The sequence below is a fragment of the Diceros bicornis genome, chromosome 40 (genome assembly GCF_020826845.1).
Source record: "Diceros bicornis minor isolate mBicDic1 chromosome 40, mDicBic1.mat.cur, whole genome shotgun sequence".
In the NCBI taxonomy this organism is placed as follows: domain Eukaryota; kingdom Metazoa; phylum Chordata; class Mammalia; order Perissodactyla; family Rhinocerotidae; genus Diceros; species Diceros bicornis.
Genome location: NC_080779.1, coordinates 14,675,169 through 14,691,100, shown reverse-complemented (window position 1 = coordinate 14,691,100; position 15,932 = coordinate 14,675,169). Strand labels below are relative to the sequence as shown.

General features: G+C 35.9%; 1 protein-coding gene across 4 annotated transcripts in view; it reads right to left on the bottom strand.

Moving 5' to 3' along the window:
- Positions 1-433: 433 nt before the first annotated feature.
- Positions 434-15,932, bottom strand: part of MGAT4A (alpha-1,3-mannosyl-glycoprotein 4-beta-N-acetylglucosaminyltransferase A) — a 108,614-nt gene continuing 93,115 nt past the window's right edge. For all 4 annotated transcript variants that reach the window (XM_058534491.1, XM_058534493.1, XM_058534492.1 and 1 more), the window contains 7 exons: positions 15,575-15,705; positions 12,897-13,004; positions 12,577-12,770; positions 9,551-9,629; positions 8,255-8,321; positions 885-997; positions 434-751 (listed from right to left, as the gene is read on the bottom strand). In XM_058534491.1, the coding sequence (XP_058390474.1) occupies positions 725-751; positions 885-997; positions 8,255-8,321; positions 9,551-9,629; positions 12,577-12,770; positions 12,897-13,004; positions 15,575-15,705 (719 nt within the window). In that variant the 3' untranslated portion in view covers positions 434-724. The remainder of the gene's footprint in view (positions 752-884; positions 998-8,254; positions 8,322-9,550; positions 9,630-12,576; positions 12,771-12,896; positions 13,005-15,574; positions 15,706-15,932) is intronic.

Below are 15,932 nucleotides of genomic sequence, written 5' to 3'. Positions count from 1 at the left end.
AAAATCTTGGCTTTAAGGAATGGCAAATGCCTTTGAAAATATTTTGTTCACAATCACTGTGATTATAAAAGTACTTCAGTTAGGAAATCAATCTAGAATCATTCTTAAATGGCAGTGCATTTGAAAAATGGCATTCATTTGTAATGTTTGCATTTCCAAAGAAAAATATAGAAAGAACTTAAAAAAGCAAGGTAACTGGTTTTCAAAAAAAGTATTGATTCAAAAATTTACTACACAAAAATATGTACTTCTTAAGTGTTTCTAATAAATTAACTCCATAACATTTTTATGTATATTTATATATTTATATATATATAATCCCTGATAATCTATAAAAGAGGGTCTATAATCATAAAATAAATGAACTTCAAAAGTACCCCCTTCATAAAATGTATTTAACATTAATTTTTCTCAAATTTAAGGAATGTAACAATATGTACAACTCTTATGTATTAGTATAATACCAAAATAGTACAAGTCATATTAACAGGCTGTCATAACCGTAAAATGTTTGAGTCAAGTTAAAATTGGAGGACAGCTTAGGTTCAAATGAACACAATTATCCACGGGAGATTCACTTTCCGAGTGGAAATGACAATCATCTTATCTACAGTAGATTTCACAAGAGGTAGTGTTCAAGTAAAAAAAAAAAAAAGGTACATGCTTAACTATCTTTAATTAACAAATTCACAGGAAAAAAGTGTACTGGTTTCTTAGGAGATGATCAGTTGGTGGCTTTTTTAATATGAATCTGAAACACAAAATAGTGAAGAACATGATAAGGCAATTAATTTTCAATTCCAGAAAGGCCTTACATATGAAATCAAAATGTTGTAAAAAAGGTAGAATCTAAGGTGTTTCACTGATTTAATATATTGTCTTACCTCATTAAGAATGGCCCAAACAGCAGAATTCTGAATAACTGTAAGTCGAAAGGCTGCAATGGGGTTTAGATTGGGATCCACCATTCCTTCTGCAACACCATTCTCAAATTTTCCTTCAAAATAAAAATCAACACTTGTTGGATAGACTGACACAGCACACATAAAATATCACCGACAAAGCAGGAAAGGAAAACACCAAAATATTTCTAGTGGAGATCTTTAGACAGGGCACGGGTGAATTTTTTTCCTTCTTTCTACTTTCATTCGACTTTTAATTTTTAATGCTTCTAAAAGCATTAGAAGCAACCCATTTAAAGAGGCAGAGCTAAACTTTTCATTATTGCACATTTGAAAAAAAAGCAAAAATATATTTGTTCTTGCATCAATGTTTTAACATAGAGGTTTTTAGCAAAATGTAACTTACCCAAACCTTACCAAAATATACTCTGTACCATCACTCAGTCTGACCACTTTGAGGGTTAAGGCAATACTAAAAAATTTCAATGCTTTAACCAGACATACATACAACGTTGGCCTTCAGCAGGGTCTCAGCCTATGTGTATTCTTTCCAAGGCCACATCTAGAAGGAACTGAGACGTGAAACCTCCTCTAGGCAGTTCCAACGTAAAACTCCATTATAAATGACAGGCTAAAAATGCTCTTCTGTAAGGATCATGACCAAGACCTTCTAAAAGGTAACATGCTCTGTACCCAGTTTTTCTTGCTGTGAGGGCTATTACTCTTAAAACAAAACAAAAAGCTGTTGAAAAAGTGACAGGAAAATGGTTTGTTCTGAGCCATACTTCTCTAAGCCAGGGATTAGAAAACTTTTTGTATAAAGGGCAGACATTAAATATTTTGGGCTTTGAGGGCCAAAAGGAAAATTGAAGATACCACGTAGGTACTTATATATAGAAAGAGAGAAAACAAATTTCCACAAAATTTTTTTGATGAAATTCAAACTGTAATAACAATAACTGAGTACTTTTTTTTTTTTTGCTAATACAAGTGTACTAAAGAGAATGTACTTCCTTTTTTGAGGATAGCATTTCAATTAACTGGGATTCAAAGTCAGTATTCCTTATCATCAAAATCAATTGCAAATATTCATTTGTTAATGTGGATCTATAATGATATTTTACATATTTTATCTTGAATATTTCCTTTCACACTGCCTACACACTGCCTAACATTGGTATCAATCCACAAACACATAATTTTAATGGAGCATATTCATCACTTGGAAGGTATTTATGGAATTCTATTAGATTCTTCCCATTGATATTTGCCTTATAGTGTATCATTACATTGCAGATACATCACTTTCAATCAAAGGTTAGGTGGAGGCTCCTCCATCAGCTTGATGTTACTTGTAGTTCGAATAATGTCATCAAAGTGACTCGACTGCAATATAAGTCTTACATATAAACATTGTTTTGTCTTGTAATTTTAGGTTGAATTCATTAAGAAACATTATCAAGTCTGCAGCAAAAACTAATTTTCAAAGAGATAATAGTGGTTGAGGGCAGTTCTCACTTGGAAAAATTTCAATTTTGTTCCTGAGCTGAACAAAAAAAATACAACGAAATTTTAGCACTGCTAAGCCCCAGAACTGCTGTGTGGTAGGGCAAGTCAGGATATTCAGTTCCTATTTCTGACAAAAATTCACAGAACTGACGATGGTGAAGTCTATGAGAGTGAATCAAGTTCCCTGTTGACACTACTGGTTCAATAAAATAATGATACATGACAGATTCAAATGTTTTCTGTAAAGCACCTGCTGAGGAATAATAACATAAATAACCGCAGGCTTTAAACACCTTACATTTTCACAAGCTTTGTAAATTTACCCAACTAAGCCTTCTCCTCCACATATATTTTTATCACCATTCACTATAACACATCTCAGCAGATTCCACTTCAGGTTGTACTAAATTTGTGTTTTCTCAACTTGTTTGAAAACACTGTCTGTACTTGTTCTGCAGACTATTCACAGAGGTCAATTCTTCAGTCACTTCAGACTTGGCATTGACTCCAAATAACAACTGAGCAGTATCAGTAACATCTGTCAACTCATCAAGAGCCAAGGAAAACTACTCAAATAATTTGCTTTACTTTTTTGCTTATTAATATTGTTCCCAACGTCCTCAACTCTTCAAGCAACTGTGGTTACTGAAAGCCTAATGGTCTTAAGTAAGTTTATTTTCTCTGCAAACACACCTTTGGCTGCTGCAATCAAACATGATTTAATTAACTCACTATTGGTAAATGATTTTACTTGCTTGGCTAACACATGAGCCACCTGGAAACTCACTTTGGTTACGGCCTCAGTTGAATTTTTTATTTTTGTGAAGAAATTCTGCTGTGATGAGATATTCTATTTTAAATTTTCTAATTTTTCTGACCACTGCTTTCCTGTGAGTTGGGAATATTGTTATGAGTGCTTTAGCACAGCTACTGCATCACTGCATAATAACCACGATGATCGGCCATCAAATTGTGTAAAATAATCCAATTTCCATTGTGTTAAAAAGTATGACATTCAAAGTCCACCTTACTTTTCTTATTTTGATATGATGGGTAAGCAATGGTAATTTTTTTTTAAATGTTACATTATGGTGATGTGTGTGGCACTCGAAATGCTGTCCAATTATAAATGGATCACTGCTATGTGTAGCGCATGGAGCACCAATTCGAAGCAATGAGAGCATCACCTCAATTTATACTGCAACTACTCACTCATCTCTGCTATTGTAGCATAAAAGCACACAGACAATACATAAACAAATGAGCATGACTGTGTTCCAATAAAACTTTATTTATGGACACTGAAATTTGAATTTTTTATAATTTTTACATGTCACAATATATTCTTCTTTTCATTTTTTCAACCATTTAAAAGTGAAAATAAAAAATGAAAAAAAATTTTAAAACATTCTTAGCTCACAGTCCATTCAAAAACAGGCAATGGGCCAGATTTGGCTCATGGGCTGTAGTTTGCAGACCCTTGTGCTGCTAACTTATGCAGTCTATTCTAGTCTTACAATATATTGATTAGTATATATCCTATAGTAAGGTAAGATACATTCAAATTGAAAACCATATCAGAGAAGGCTTATATTCATTTGTATAGGAAATATTAAACTTATGAACTTCCAAAGTAATGTTTTTATTCAAAAATTATTAATAAACCTATTTCATAAAAGTATGTCCATACTTGGGGCTGGACTGGGAAAGGGAGTACATGCTACAAAAAAGTATTACTGAATATTGAGTTAGGCAGGGGATTCAGGGCTGAAAAATACTGTGAAACTTGAAACATTTTACCTAATGAGATATCTGATACTGTCACCTGATGAGCTCATTTAATTAGAAAAATAATTACAAAATGATATAACTGGTTTCATTAAAACACTTTGACCCACAATTTTAGCCTGCAGATATAGCCTCATGTGTGCAAAAAGAATATATATATTGCAGCAAAAACTGCAAACAACCTAGGTATCCATCACTAGGAGACTGGCTAACTGAATTATGAAATGCTAATACAAGGGATTACTAGGCAGCCAATTAAAAGAATGGAGAAGGAACAAAAAGAATGAAGTAAAGTTGAAGATAATGCAATTGAAGACTTACTTCCATTCATAAGTATATATTGTAGAGAAACTCTCATATGTGTGCATAAGTGTTCAGGTCACCGCTGTTTATAACAGCAAAAAGACGGAAACAAATTTTATGCCCAAACAGGAGAAGAGATACTGATATATTCATCCATGGAAATCTACACAGCAGTGAAAATGAATGAGCCACAGATACACGCATCCACAGGGATGAATCTCACAAAGGTGAGAGAAAAAAACAAACTGTAGACTACAGAATGGTATCATTTATATCACATTTTACAACAAGCAAAATAACACTGCATGTTCAGCGATATATTACACATATGTAGTAAAGGTGTACATGGAAATGGTAACCACAAAATTTAGGATAGTAGTTACCCTTGGGTGGAAGGGGAAAAGAAGATATTAGGGAAGAACGACCAAATTGGCAGGTCTTAAGTTGAAACACAAATAGTCATTATATTATTATTTGTATCTTTTTGCATCTGAGAAATACTTAACATTTTTTCAAATGTACATCTTCCACATGTACATATGTATTTTGTTCATTGAAAAAAAAAGATGCAGAACAAGAGTGTAGAGTATGTTATCATTTGTGTGTGATTGTGTGTTTTTAAGGAATAAACTCATATATTTTTATTTGTGACTAGAATACTTTTGGAAGGACACAAATCATTATAGGAATTGCCTCTGGGAAGCACTGGGTAGGAGGCGAAAGAAGAAGGAAGGAGACTTAAGTTTACCCTTTTAAACTTATATTTGCTACCATGTGCACTCACTATCTTTCCAAACAACAAATTTAACTTTTGTCCTTAACTGACTGTTCTGGTAGATAAGCATTAAAAGACAGGAAAGGAGGGAAAAATGAAGGAGGAAATTCCTAAAGAGTGATTAGAATCTCCAAATCCTGGCATTGAGAGGACTTCCAAGGTCCTGCCACACCCTCACAGTGGTCCACTCCTTCTTCCTGTGTTTCTCTGTGAAAGGCTCTTCTGCTTTCTCAGAACTTTAACCTACTAATAAAACTAGGATTTTTTTCACAAGACTGTCCTTAGCTATCATGCCACACTCATCTAACCTACCCCACCTTTGAGCATCGGGTCTCCACTAATTGACAGCTGACTGTCTATTGTTTTCGACAACACTTTTGAGCATAAACTGCTGCACAAGTCTGATCCAATTAAATTCCGGCCCCTTTGCAGGGCCAGTCTTTGTGGCTTATTTCCACACAAGAGGGCTCTTATTAGCTGTCTCTTTCTCTGGTTCTGTCAAACTTCCGGATGGGCTACAGTTTAGCTTGAATGTAGTTACTAGCCTCCTCTTAAGTGCTTACACCAAAATCTCCATTGTACTCTACAGAACCCTTAGGCTTGAACTTTCCCAAGCTCTGTCTCTAATAAGTCAGTCCCCTTAGGGAGAGCTACAGCGCTCTCTGTTCTTATGGCCTGCCTCTCCCCTGGATACAATCTCTGCACCACTGCTCAGGATCTTTGGCAGGGACTGTAGCCCACTTCCCTTGGAGTGACACCCCCGCTTTATGAGCAGAGCACTGGGTGCAGCAGTAGCCCTGTGTTTTCTGGGCTTACCTCTCCCAGTGTGCTCGGGCAAGTGAGCTGGAGTGAGGGAGGATCAGGGCCAAGTATTCTCACCCTGCCACGTCTGGGGGTGGAGCTTCCACCCTACGAATGGAGGTTAGGTGGAAGAAGGGAGCCTCAGATCTGTTAGCTGCTCTTATCTGGAACATGGAGCTGGGGATGATGACAGATGCTGGCAACCTGCCCTTCCCAGTGAGACAGCACAGCCCTAGAGGGAGAGCTGGCAGCAGAGGGAGGCCAGCATTCCTGGCTGCACCTACAGAGAGTCGAGCTTCCATCTCACTGAGCTTGGACAGTGTGAGCAATGGAGCAGGTCAAGGCTCAAATGCCACAGACTCTTAATGTTCTTACTGAGATTTACATTTTCATGAGTAAATGTTTCTCCATTTGCTGTATTTTTTTAAAAATAATTTTCATCAGTTATGGTTTTTTTGCTAGGGAGAAGGTCCATGAAGCCCCTCATACACCATTCCACTAAAGCATACTTCTTAAGTGAGCAGAATATTTTATATTCAGTTGCTCTTTGTTTCTGTTGCACGCTTTTGTTACACAAGGTCCTAAGTTTGACGATCCATAAGTTCTCTTCTGGTTCTAAATACATATGAGTTGATGTTTTAGATGGTCATTATCTTCAAATTAGTGCAGATATAGATGTCTCTATTTCCTACGCTACTTTCATAATCTAGAACACAACATTCTCAGAAATTCAGTAATTGACAGGTTAATAAATGCCTTGTAAACTCGGCTAATTTTACGTACATTTCTAGAGGTGAGCTAAGATATAACCCAAATATGAAAATAATTAAACTCATCTATCCACCACAACTACATAGAAATTAGTCAGGGTTATTGTACAAGCCTTGTAGCAAAAACTGAATGACACTCACCAAATGTAAAACTGCTCTAGAGAGAATTATAAGAATGTATCTGTCCTGTATACCTATGATATTAATTTACCAATATTCTCTTTTGCCTACCACTAAGAAAAGCATTAATTTGTTTTAAGTAAAGGAAAATATATAATCATTCACTGAGTTGATACCCATCAAGTGACAGGCCCTATGTTAACTGCAGGAGACACATGGAGACGACACCCCTCCTCTTTTATGGTGAGAACACAAAACTGAGCTATGAAACCATATAATTATGCAGCAAAGGTATACACGATGTGAGAGGAAGAGCAGAGAAGAGGGGTAAGTAAACTGGTTAATACAGGATGAGAAAGCATTCATTAGGAGGAGAAATATCAATCAATCATTTCAGGTGGAGAAAATGGCCAGAGAGCTGGCTGTACTAAGAGCACGGGGCATGAGAGGAATAACAGTCTTAGGACTGGAGAAATAAAGAATAAGAGGAAAGTTACAAGATGTGAAAGGGGGCGGGAGCTAAGGAATCTGATCACGGAAAGTCACTAAGGCTTTTACCCAGGTTAATCTCATTATAATACCTGTGTTGTAGAAGCTTAGTGCAGTGCTTTGTGGAAAGCCAATGAGAGGACACAGGTAGGACAGTCCTTCTTTGGCTCGGAAACAGAGGCAGGGGCCTATAGCACAGTGGCAGATAGGGTGACTGTACAGTCACATACAACAGACATATTTTATGCTAATGGACAGTAAAGTGGGGGTGTTCAGGGTGTCTCCCAAGGTTAGGCTTAGCCAACTAGATGAACAGTGACAGCAACAACTGTGGTGACCAAAAACAAAGGTCTATATTACAGATGCTCAGAGTAGAAGACTATGTGGCCTCCAGGTGGCTATGGCCGTGGGCTCACATTACAGATCTCAAGCTCAGGAGGGAGGGAGGGGCTAAAGGCACAGATTCTGCATATGGATGTTGCTGAGAGCAGGGGAATAGCTAAAGGCACCCAGTAAGAGACAGCAAAAGGCAGCTGAAGGCAGATTATCTCAGTGAATATCAACAATGAAATGGCAGATGGAGAAAGAAAGAGGAATCAGTAAATAAACCTTTAATCTGAAATCCTAGTTGGGTCAAGACAATAAAAGTATGTACTAAAACTCGAGAACAAATAAAACTTGCAGTATATTAGTAACTGTAATCCTAAAGCTACTTAACATCTGAAAGAATTTAAAACTACTTTAGGAGTAAGTCCAGAAAAGTAAAAGACATTTTACTGGTTTAAAGTAGGTATTACCTATTCTGAAATAACCATCTTCTAATCGTTTGTCTTTGGTTTCTTTGCTTATTTCCAAACCTTCACTCTAAAACAGAACAAAACAATTAATTTTAAAAATAATTACTTCCATTTAAAACAAAGCTAAGTTATTAACATAGTCAATAAATATAATAGTGATATTTGTGGCATAGCTATCTTTTTTTTTTTTTTTTTTGTGAGGAGATCAGCCCTGAGCTAACACCCGCCAATCCTCCTCTTTTTTTGCTGAGGAAGACGGCCCTGGGCTAACATCTGTGCCCATCTTCCTCCACTTTATATGGGACGCCGCCACAGCATGGCTTACCAAGCAGTGCGTCGGTGCGCGCCCGGGATCCGAACCAGCGAACCCCGGGCCGCCGCAGCGGAGCGCGCGCACTTAACCGCTTGCGCCACCGGGCCGGCCCCGGCATAGCTATCTTTAAAAAGAGAAAATGTCATCTCAGTCTTGAACCTTAAAGGCTTATCAACACAAGTGTTCTTTTTTAACTATCATCTGAATCTGTATATAATATATTGGTGGGTAGAAAATTTTAATTTTAATTAATTTTAACTTTAAATCAATTTAATAGAACACTATTTTCTATTAAAAATATACAGAAGTAAAGAACTGTGTGTTAACTTGAAAGAAATCTAAGCATTCCTTAGAGATCAATAAATTAATTTTGTGTATTAATCAACAGGCATTAAAAATACATGGTATTGGGGCTGGCCCGGTGGTGCAAGCGGTTAAGTGCGCTCGCTCTGCTGCGGCAGCCCGGGGTTCGCCGGTTCGGATCCCGGGCGCGCACCGACACACTGCCTGGCAAGCCGTGTTGTGGTGGCGTCCCATATAAAGTGGAGGAAGACGGGCATGGATGTTAGCCCAGGGCCAGTCTTCCTCAGCCAAAAAAAGAGGAGGACTGGCAGATGTTAGCATAGGGCTGATCTTCCTCACACACACACACACACACACACACACACACAAAAATACATTGTATTTGGGGACTCAAAAGACAAACAGCAGGTAAACATTAAAGTAAAATAATGATTCATTTATTTTCCTAGTAAAATTTCCAAGTTACTTTCCAATAGGAAACAAAATGAAGGCTCTTTGTATGAATAAGGCAAATGGGACAAGATACTAGGTGTTCCATATTTCAAAAAAAATTAATATTACTCACCACTGTGTTCCTGCAATCATGAGAATTTTCTTTCACCTCATAAACAAGAACAGCCTCAAATCAAGTCTGTTGGCACTAGTTCTTAAGGAAAAGTAAGGGGAAAAAATAGTCATACCTTAAAAGGCAAAACTTCCACAGTTGTGTTTAGCAGGATATCTCCTGGATGTTCTTGGTTGCCACTATGGAACAAATAACTGAAAAGACAGATATCAAAATAAAAATATTAGGCAGACTGGACTTCACAAAGGTTCAGGAAGATGGCCCTGGCTCAGGGAAGCTTTCTAAACAAGACTCTAACCACAAAGTTGACAACACAAGAATGTGGAGTAACTGCACATTATGTGTTCTGAGCAGTCTGTAGGAATTTAAAAACTTAGGGGTGCAGCCCTTAGGTGACGTGTTAATTCTTGCTGTCAGAAGGGGCATGTTTGCTGCTTAATATAATAACACACTTAACATATAAAAAAAATGATGAGTTTTATGTTGCTGTTTACACTCCTTTAAATATATGATCCTCTTGACAGGAACAATCAAAATTGTAGCGGCTATATATTACTACTGTATCTTGCATCAGAGAAAATTTTCACCAGGACAGCCATGAGTCATGGCAAGTTCAAAGACTAGTTTTCTCCAATACAAATAATTTTAGTATTAGAAGACTGAAACTAAATTAACTGATTCAAAATATCTGAACAATTCCATTTGTCAATATTAACACATATTTGAATTATGACTGATTACATGATATACTGTGATAAATCTAAAATACTCTCTGGGTATGAGTATAATGGTCTCATGCTTTGACACTCTGAAAACTAGTGTGTAAATTGTGTGGGGGAGGGTGGAGACTAGATGTGTACAGCATACAAAGTATATCTAAATTTAAACCTTAAGTTTTACATAAGTTAAATGGTTAAAAGTTTATGCTTAAGAGTCAGAAAGACCTGGATCCAAATCCCGTGCCTCTCATTTACTAGAATTTTCACCATTAGCAAGTCACATGAGCTTTCTGAGCCTGAGGTTCCTCTATACAATGTAGATGTTTCCACTTACCTCATGTGCCTGAACAAGGGAGTTTATGAGAACTCACAAAAAGTACCTTGCATATCAAAAATACTTAGCAAGTAATAGTTACAGTATGGTTATGATACAGTTATAGGATGGTACTTGTGGGAAAAAAATCACCTGTAATAAAGAATTGGTTTTTAAATGTTACACAGGTCAGGGGACCCTAATAAGAAGCTCCTTCTAAGCTACGCCAAAAATTACTTCCAGCATTTTCAGATGAGAGACACTCTTTTTTTTTTTTAAGGCTTCTTTGACTTGGAATGCTGCTTCATATTACCATGGCCTATTCAATATCTCAGCTACAGATGCAAAAACATGGGATGGGGGAAGCCACTTTTAAGAAAAGAGCCCACATTATGATATAATCTGGGATTTAGACAGATTGATTCAGAGGTGTTCACCATGTGATTCCTCTAGTGAAAAACTCAATACCACCTAAAAAGTTTAACATTAGAAGAAGTAAATGATGGTAGAGCCATGCAATGGGATACTGTGCAGCCATTAAAATGTTTATGAATCATTTATGATAGAGCATAATGGAAAACATAAGATATAAAATTATAGACCATGATCTCAAAGTAGAAAGTGCACAGAATTACCAAGAAAAAAACGTGCCAATAAAATGGTGTCTTTGGAGTTGTCATTTTTTCCCTCATTCTTCGTACTTTTAAAATTTTTGCATAATGAACACATATCATGTTACAGAGTCAGAAAATATTTCCTAACACTTCATTTCTGTATTGATAAATACAACTTCTCCATTTTCCCCTCTCAGCAAATAAGTTATTATGGAAATCCAAAAGTGATTCCTTTTCTCTGTCCTAGGAAGGGTGGGTCTAGCCATGAACTCTAAGAAAGTTCACATATACTATGGTTTTAGAAGAACTGTGTTTTACTAGAAATGTGCCCTCAGTAGGGGCATGTAAGTATTACTTTATAGAAGTGTATTGTAAATGTATTTGTTGTTAAGAAATTTTATCTCCAATATATGAGTTCTTTAGCAGATTCTTTGATGGAATTATTTTCATTTACTAAAAATAAACCAACAAACATGGTTTAAGGCTATTCTTGTTTATGATGTGAAAGAAAACTATCGTTTCTATTTCTCTGATGATTCTTTAAGTGTGGTAAACAACACTTCAAAGTGCAGAGTATCACTATATAGTATAAAAGTGAAAATTAAATAATAAATATTATATACTCATTAACACGCAAAATATTACTCAAAAGTATTTTTATGTTTTCCAGTGATGTTCCTTTGCTTAAAGTATTTTTACACTTAAATTCCTCTTTAGAATCAATTAAGAGTAACAAAAGAAAATTAATAACATCACATTATAGCTATGCATTGTTTTTGACCATTTTAAATAGAATTATTCCAAATGATTTTTGGTGGATTCTAAAAACTAAATGGCCCTCACACAAGAACACATAACATAATATGCCACAGGCTAGAAAATTCTATTCTATTCTGGGGATTACATTTAAGTACGCCACAGACAGTCTGGGGAACACACCCAAAACAGGAGAGGTTGAAAGAATCATCACTGTTAAATGAAAAATGGGGAGAAAAAGTCCTAAATACTGTAAAACGAACATAAATGCTGAAAAACACAAAAAGACTGTCAATTCCTCCATGGTGTACTAAAAAGAATCCAGCGTTTGCAAAGCCACTGACCAGGAAGAGTCCTAGTCTGTCAAATTTATCATGTCAACCAAATTGCTGGGTAATCAACTAGCTCTCAGTCAAATCTTAAGGGCAATTCTAGGATAAGGACATGAAAACTAATGTGAGATTTTGAGGGAGAGTTCTACATAAAAGTATTAAAAAACTATACTAAATATATGTTCAGAAATACCAATAGAATTTATCAAACATGCTAAACGTAACATTATATCTGAAAACAACATACTCATTTTATTACTGAGTTTTAGGAAATGTAATTTATAACCCAACATTTGGGACCCACTGTCTCCTTACATCTGTTATACACAAAAAAATTCCATCATAAATCACGTTATGAAATAAGAGGTCTGAACTGTAAGACCAAATATATTTCAATAGTCACCAACCTTTCTACATTGACTGGCTTATCAAATTTAAACAAGATGTAGTCTCCAGCTATCGGGGTTATAGCCCAGAAGAAATCCTCGCCCATATAAGTTTTCTCCAGTGTATGTCCTTGGTAGACCTTCAAAGAAGTAGAAACTTCTGCAGGTGGGTTTACATGGATTTTAAGAAGTAAGGGTTTCATATAATCTTTATCCTAGGAGGAAAGACACATATGCTATTAAATAACATATAGCTTATTTATACTTAAGAAGACGAGAAATGATTATACAGTGAAAAACAAATTGTATGTGCATGAGAAAAATAAAATAAAATCACCAACCGTGAGTTTCTGAATTTTTCCTGTTAGTGAAGAATGCAGACCAACATGTTGGAAAAGGGAAGGTCTGAAGCGAATTCGCAGATTTGCTTTCTGTCTATCACAATGTTTCTAAATATTAAAAAAAGAAATCATATTAGTGTTACATTATCAAGTAAAATCTTGTCATCTGAAAAATGAGAAGTCCTTTATAAGAATACTGAAAAGAAAATACTTCATCTCATAATTCCAAGTCATATGTTTTTTTAGGGTCTGCTTTGAGGCATTAATAGATTTACTACCTACCTGATAAAGAAACATGATGTTGAAATTTAAAATAACCACATATAAGGGAAGAGTTAAGGATTTAATTTCAACCATCTTTCAAGATATGTCAATATTTATTTGACTTTTAATATGAAAATGCACAAACCATAAACTAGAAGTTTGGTTCAAATAACAAAATATCTTTAATCAGATAATATAATAAAGAATTTGTAAATACTAAAAGGCACATTTTGTTGCATGAAAGCAATTTGAAAATGCAAGGCAATAACTTGATTACAAGCAAGTAAACGACATTAAGCATTCCACAGACAAATCTATCTCAGCACAGTTAAGGGACACCTATGCTTCGACTCCAAGCGCCTCATGGCCCAGACTTCAGACGACAACCTGTCCTCACGCTTGATTGTACCGTGTGAAATCCATAACACTAGCAGGGCTCTCGCTGTGTGTTAGTGCAGTGCTTCAAGACAGTCATGGCTATCCTGTCATGCTTTTACAAACTCTCTTCATTTTCAACGACTTTTTTAAGTTTTGAGCTAAGAACATATTGAAAAAGACATATTTATAAGACATTTCCACTTTGAAAGACCTCCAATAATTTACTGGGTGTTAAAATGCCTGATTTTTCTCAAGAGGTTTTACTTCATTGACATTATTACTAACAGTAGAATAGAGGTGAAATGGTATATTTTATTTACACAAATTCAACTAGTCAAGTGGAAGGAGAGGGAGAGGGAAGGGGAGGGAAGGAGACTAAAGGGGAAGAGCAAAGTGGAGGACAAAGAGGGTGAGAAGAAAAGAACAAACAGCGACTGAGACAGAGCCCACCACCCAACAGGCAATGGACACACTGGGGCCTGAAGAGTGAAAGTAGGTTGACAGCCTTTGGGAGAATGTGCAAATGCTCTGAGGGGTTCCCCAGACCACTGTCAAAGCGATATGGTTCCGGAGGCCAGCAAGTCTATGGTGACAGCTTCCTCGGCATCCTAGTGGAAGCAACCGAAGAATTACGGGCCACAGACAAATATGGCCTGAGGAAGAGTGAAAGAACAGATACAACTGTCCAAAGGGTTATGTACTGAAAGATATAGATGATTTAAAGGGTTTTCATTTTTACTATTAGAGATTTTCACCTCACAGGACCATTTTAGAACCTAACTATATATTAGATAAAACTGCACAGGACCAATTAAATGCAAGTATATTGTAGGAGCGTAAAGATGACATTAACTTTTTTGTCCTACAATAAAAATTCTTATAAATCACAAAGAAAATACAGGCAAGGGCTTACATCATAAAAATGAGCTGTTCAAATCAATTTATACGTTTAATCATTGTTGGAAAGTAGATACTCTGCTATTTTGCTATATTCCATGTTTTGTTCTATGAAAGTGGTTATTTTTTAAAAAAAACAAAGAGAATGCAACAATAGCTTACAGACACCAGAGGATAGAGTCCTAAAAACTAACTGCCAAGTAGGATGATCAAACTATTCTATGGAATATAAATTCATGAAGTAAAATTAAATGTTTATTTGTTAGAATGAATGTTAAATCAACCTTATAATGACATATGCTTATAATAAATATTTCCTTGTTATTACACGTCAAAATTGACATTCACTTTTAAGAATGTGTACATTCATATTTTATTTATGCTTACACCAAATAAATAAAATTTGTTTTTCTTTTCAGAGGTATATCAAATTGGACAAGGAAAACATATCTAATTACCTTTATAATAAGATTTCTGTGGAAACAACTTGATATTTGAATAATCAAAGCAAAAATCATCGTTTACCTACTTACTTGCCACCATCATCCCAAAGGTCACTTTAGTATGGCCATTGGTTTCTTGCAAGTAACACAGGGAAAGGTACTTTTTTGACTTGCCATTGTTTTAGTGTAAAACATATTAGTATGTTTAGTATAAAACATGTTTAGTATAAAACATATTTTAGTATAAAAAATATTACTTCTATTTTATTCCTTATTTCTGGATGTGTTGGGGTCTGATACTGTCCCCAAAAAGTATTTGAAAAAAGAAAGCTGACAGAGAATATGAAGAATATGAAGAAAACTGAAACAACACCCCATAGAGGACAGATATGATCAACATCTAGAGCCAACAGGAACGAAATACCAGAGCCTGAAGACACTATAAACATTTACCAGCAATTTAAAGAGTGAGCTTCACTGATTTACAGGATTTTCCTCTGCTATTTAAAAGTCTCTCTACTATAGGAACCTTTTGTCAGTTCAAGAAAGAAGTCAAGCACTTGAAATGTTAAGTGGAAACATTGTTTTCTTTCAGCTACCTATTAATTGTTCATTTATAAAATCTGGCTCCCTAAAAGTCATTTTCACAAAATATAGAAAAGAAGCCTCGTTCACCTTCATAAGAAATTAACTTACTGCATCTTTTTCAGGGTTGCAGACTTTCACCCAGAGAATATGGTCCAAAAGCCAATCAATGGGTTTCTCCTTATAGAACATAAATATGAATTCTACAATCAGAGTGAGGTCTGGCGCTTGAAACATTTTACCTGAAAAGATATTTCCAGTCAATAGCTGTAATAAAGAAACCAAGCATCAAAATGGCTTAAATAGGGGCAGGCCTGGTGGCGCAGTGGTTAAGTTCGCACGCTCTGCTTTGGCAGCCCAGGGTTCGCCTGTTCAGATCCCAGGTGCGGATCTACTCACCGCTCATCAAGCCATGCTGAGGTGGCATCCCACACAGAAGAACTAGGACCTACAACTAGGATATACAACT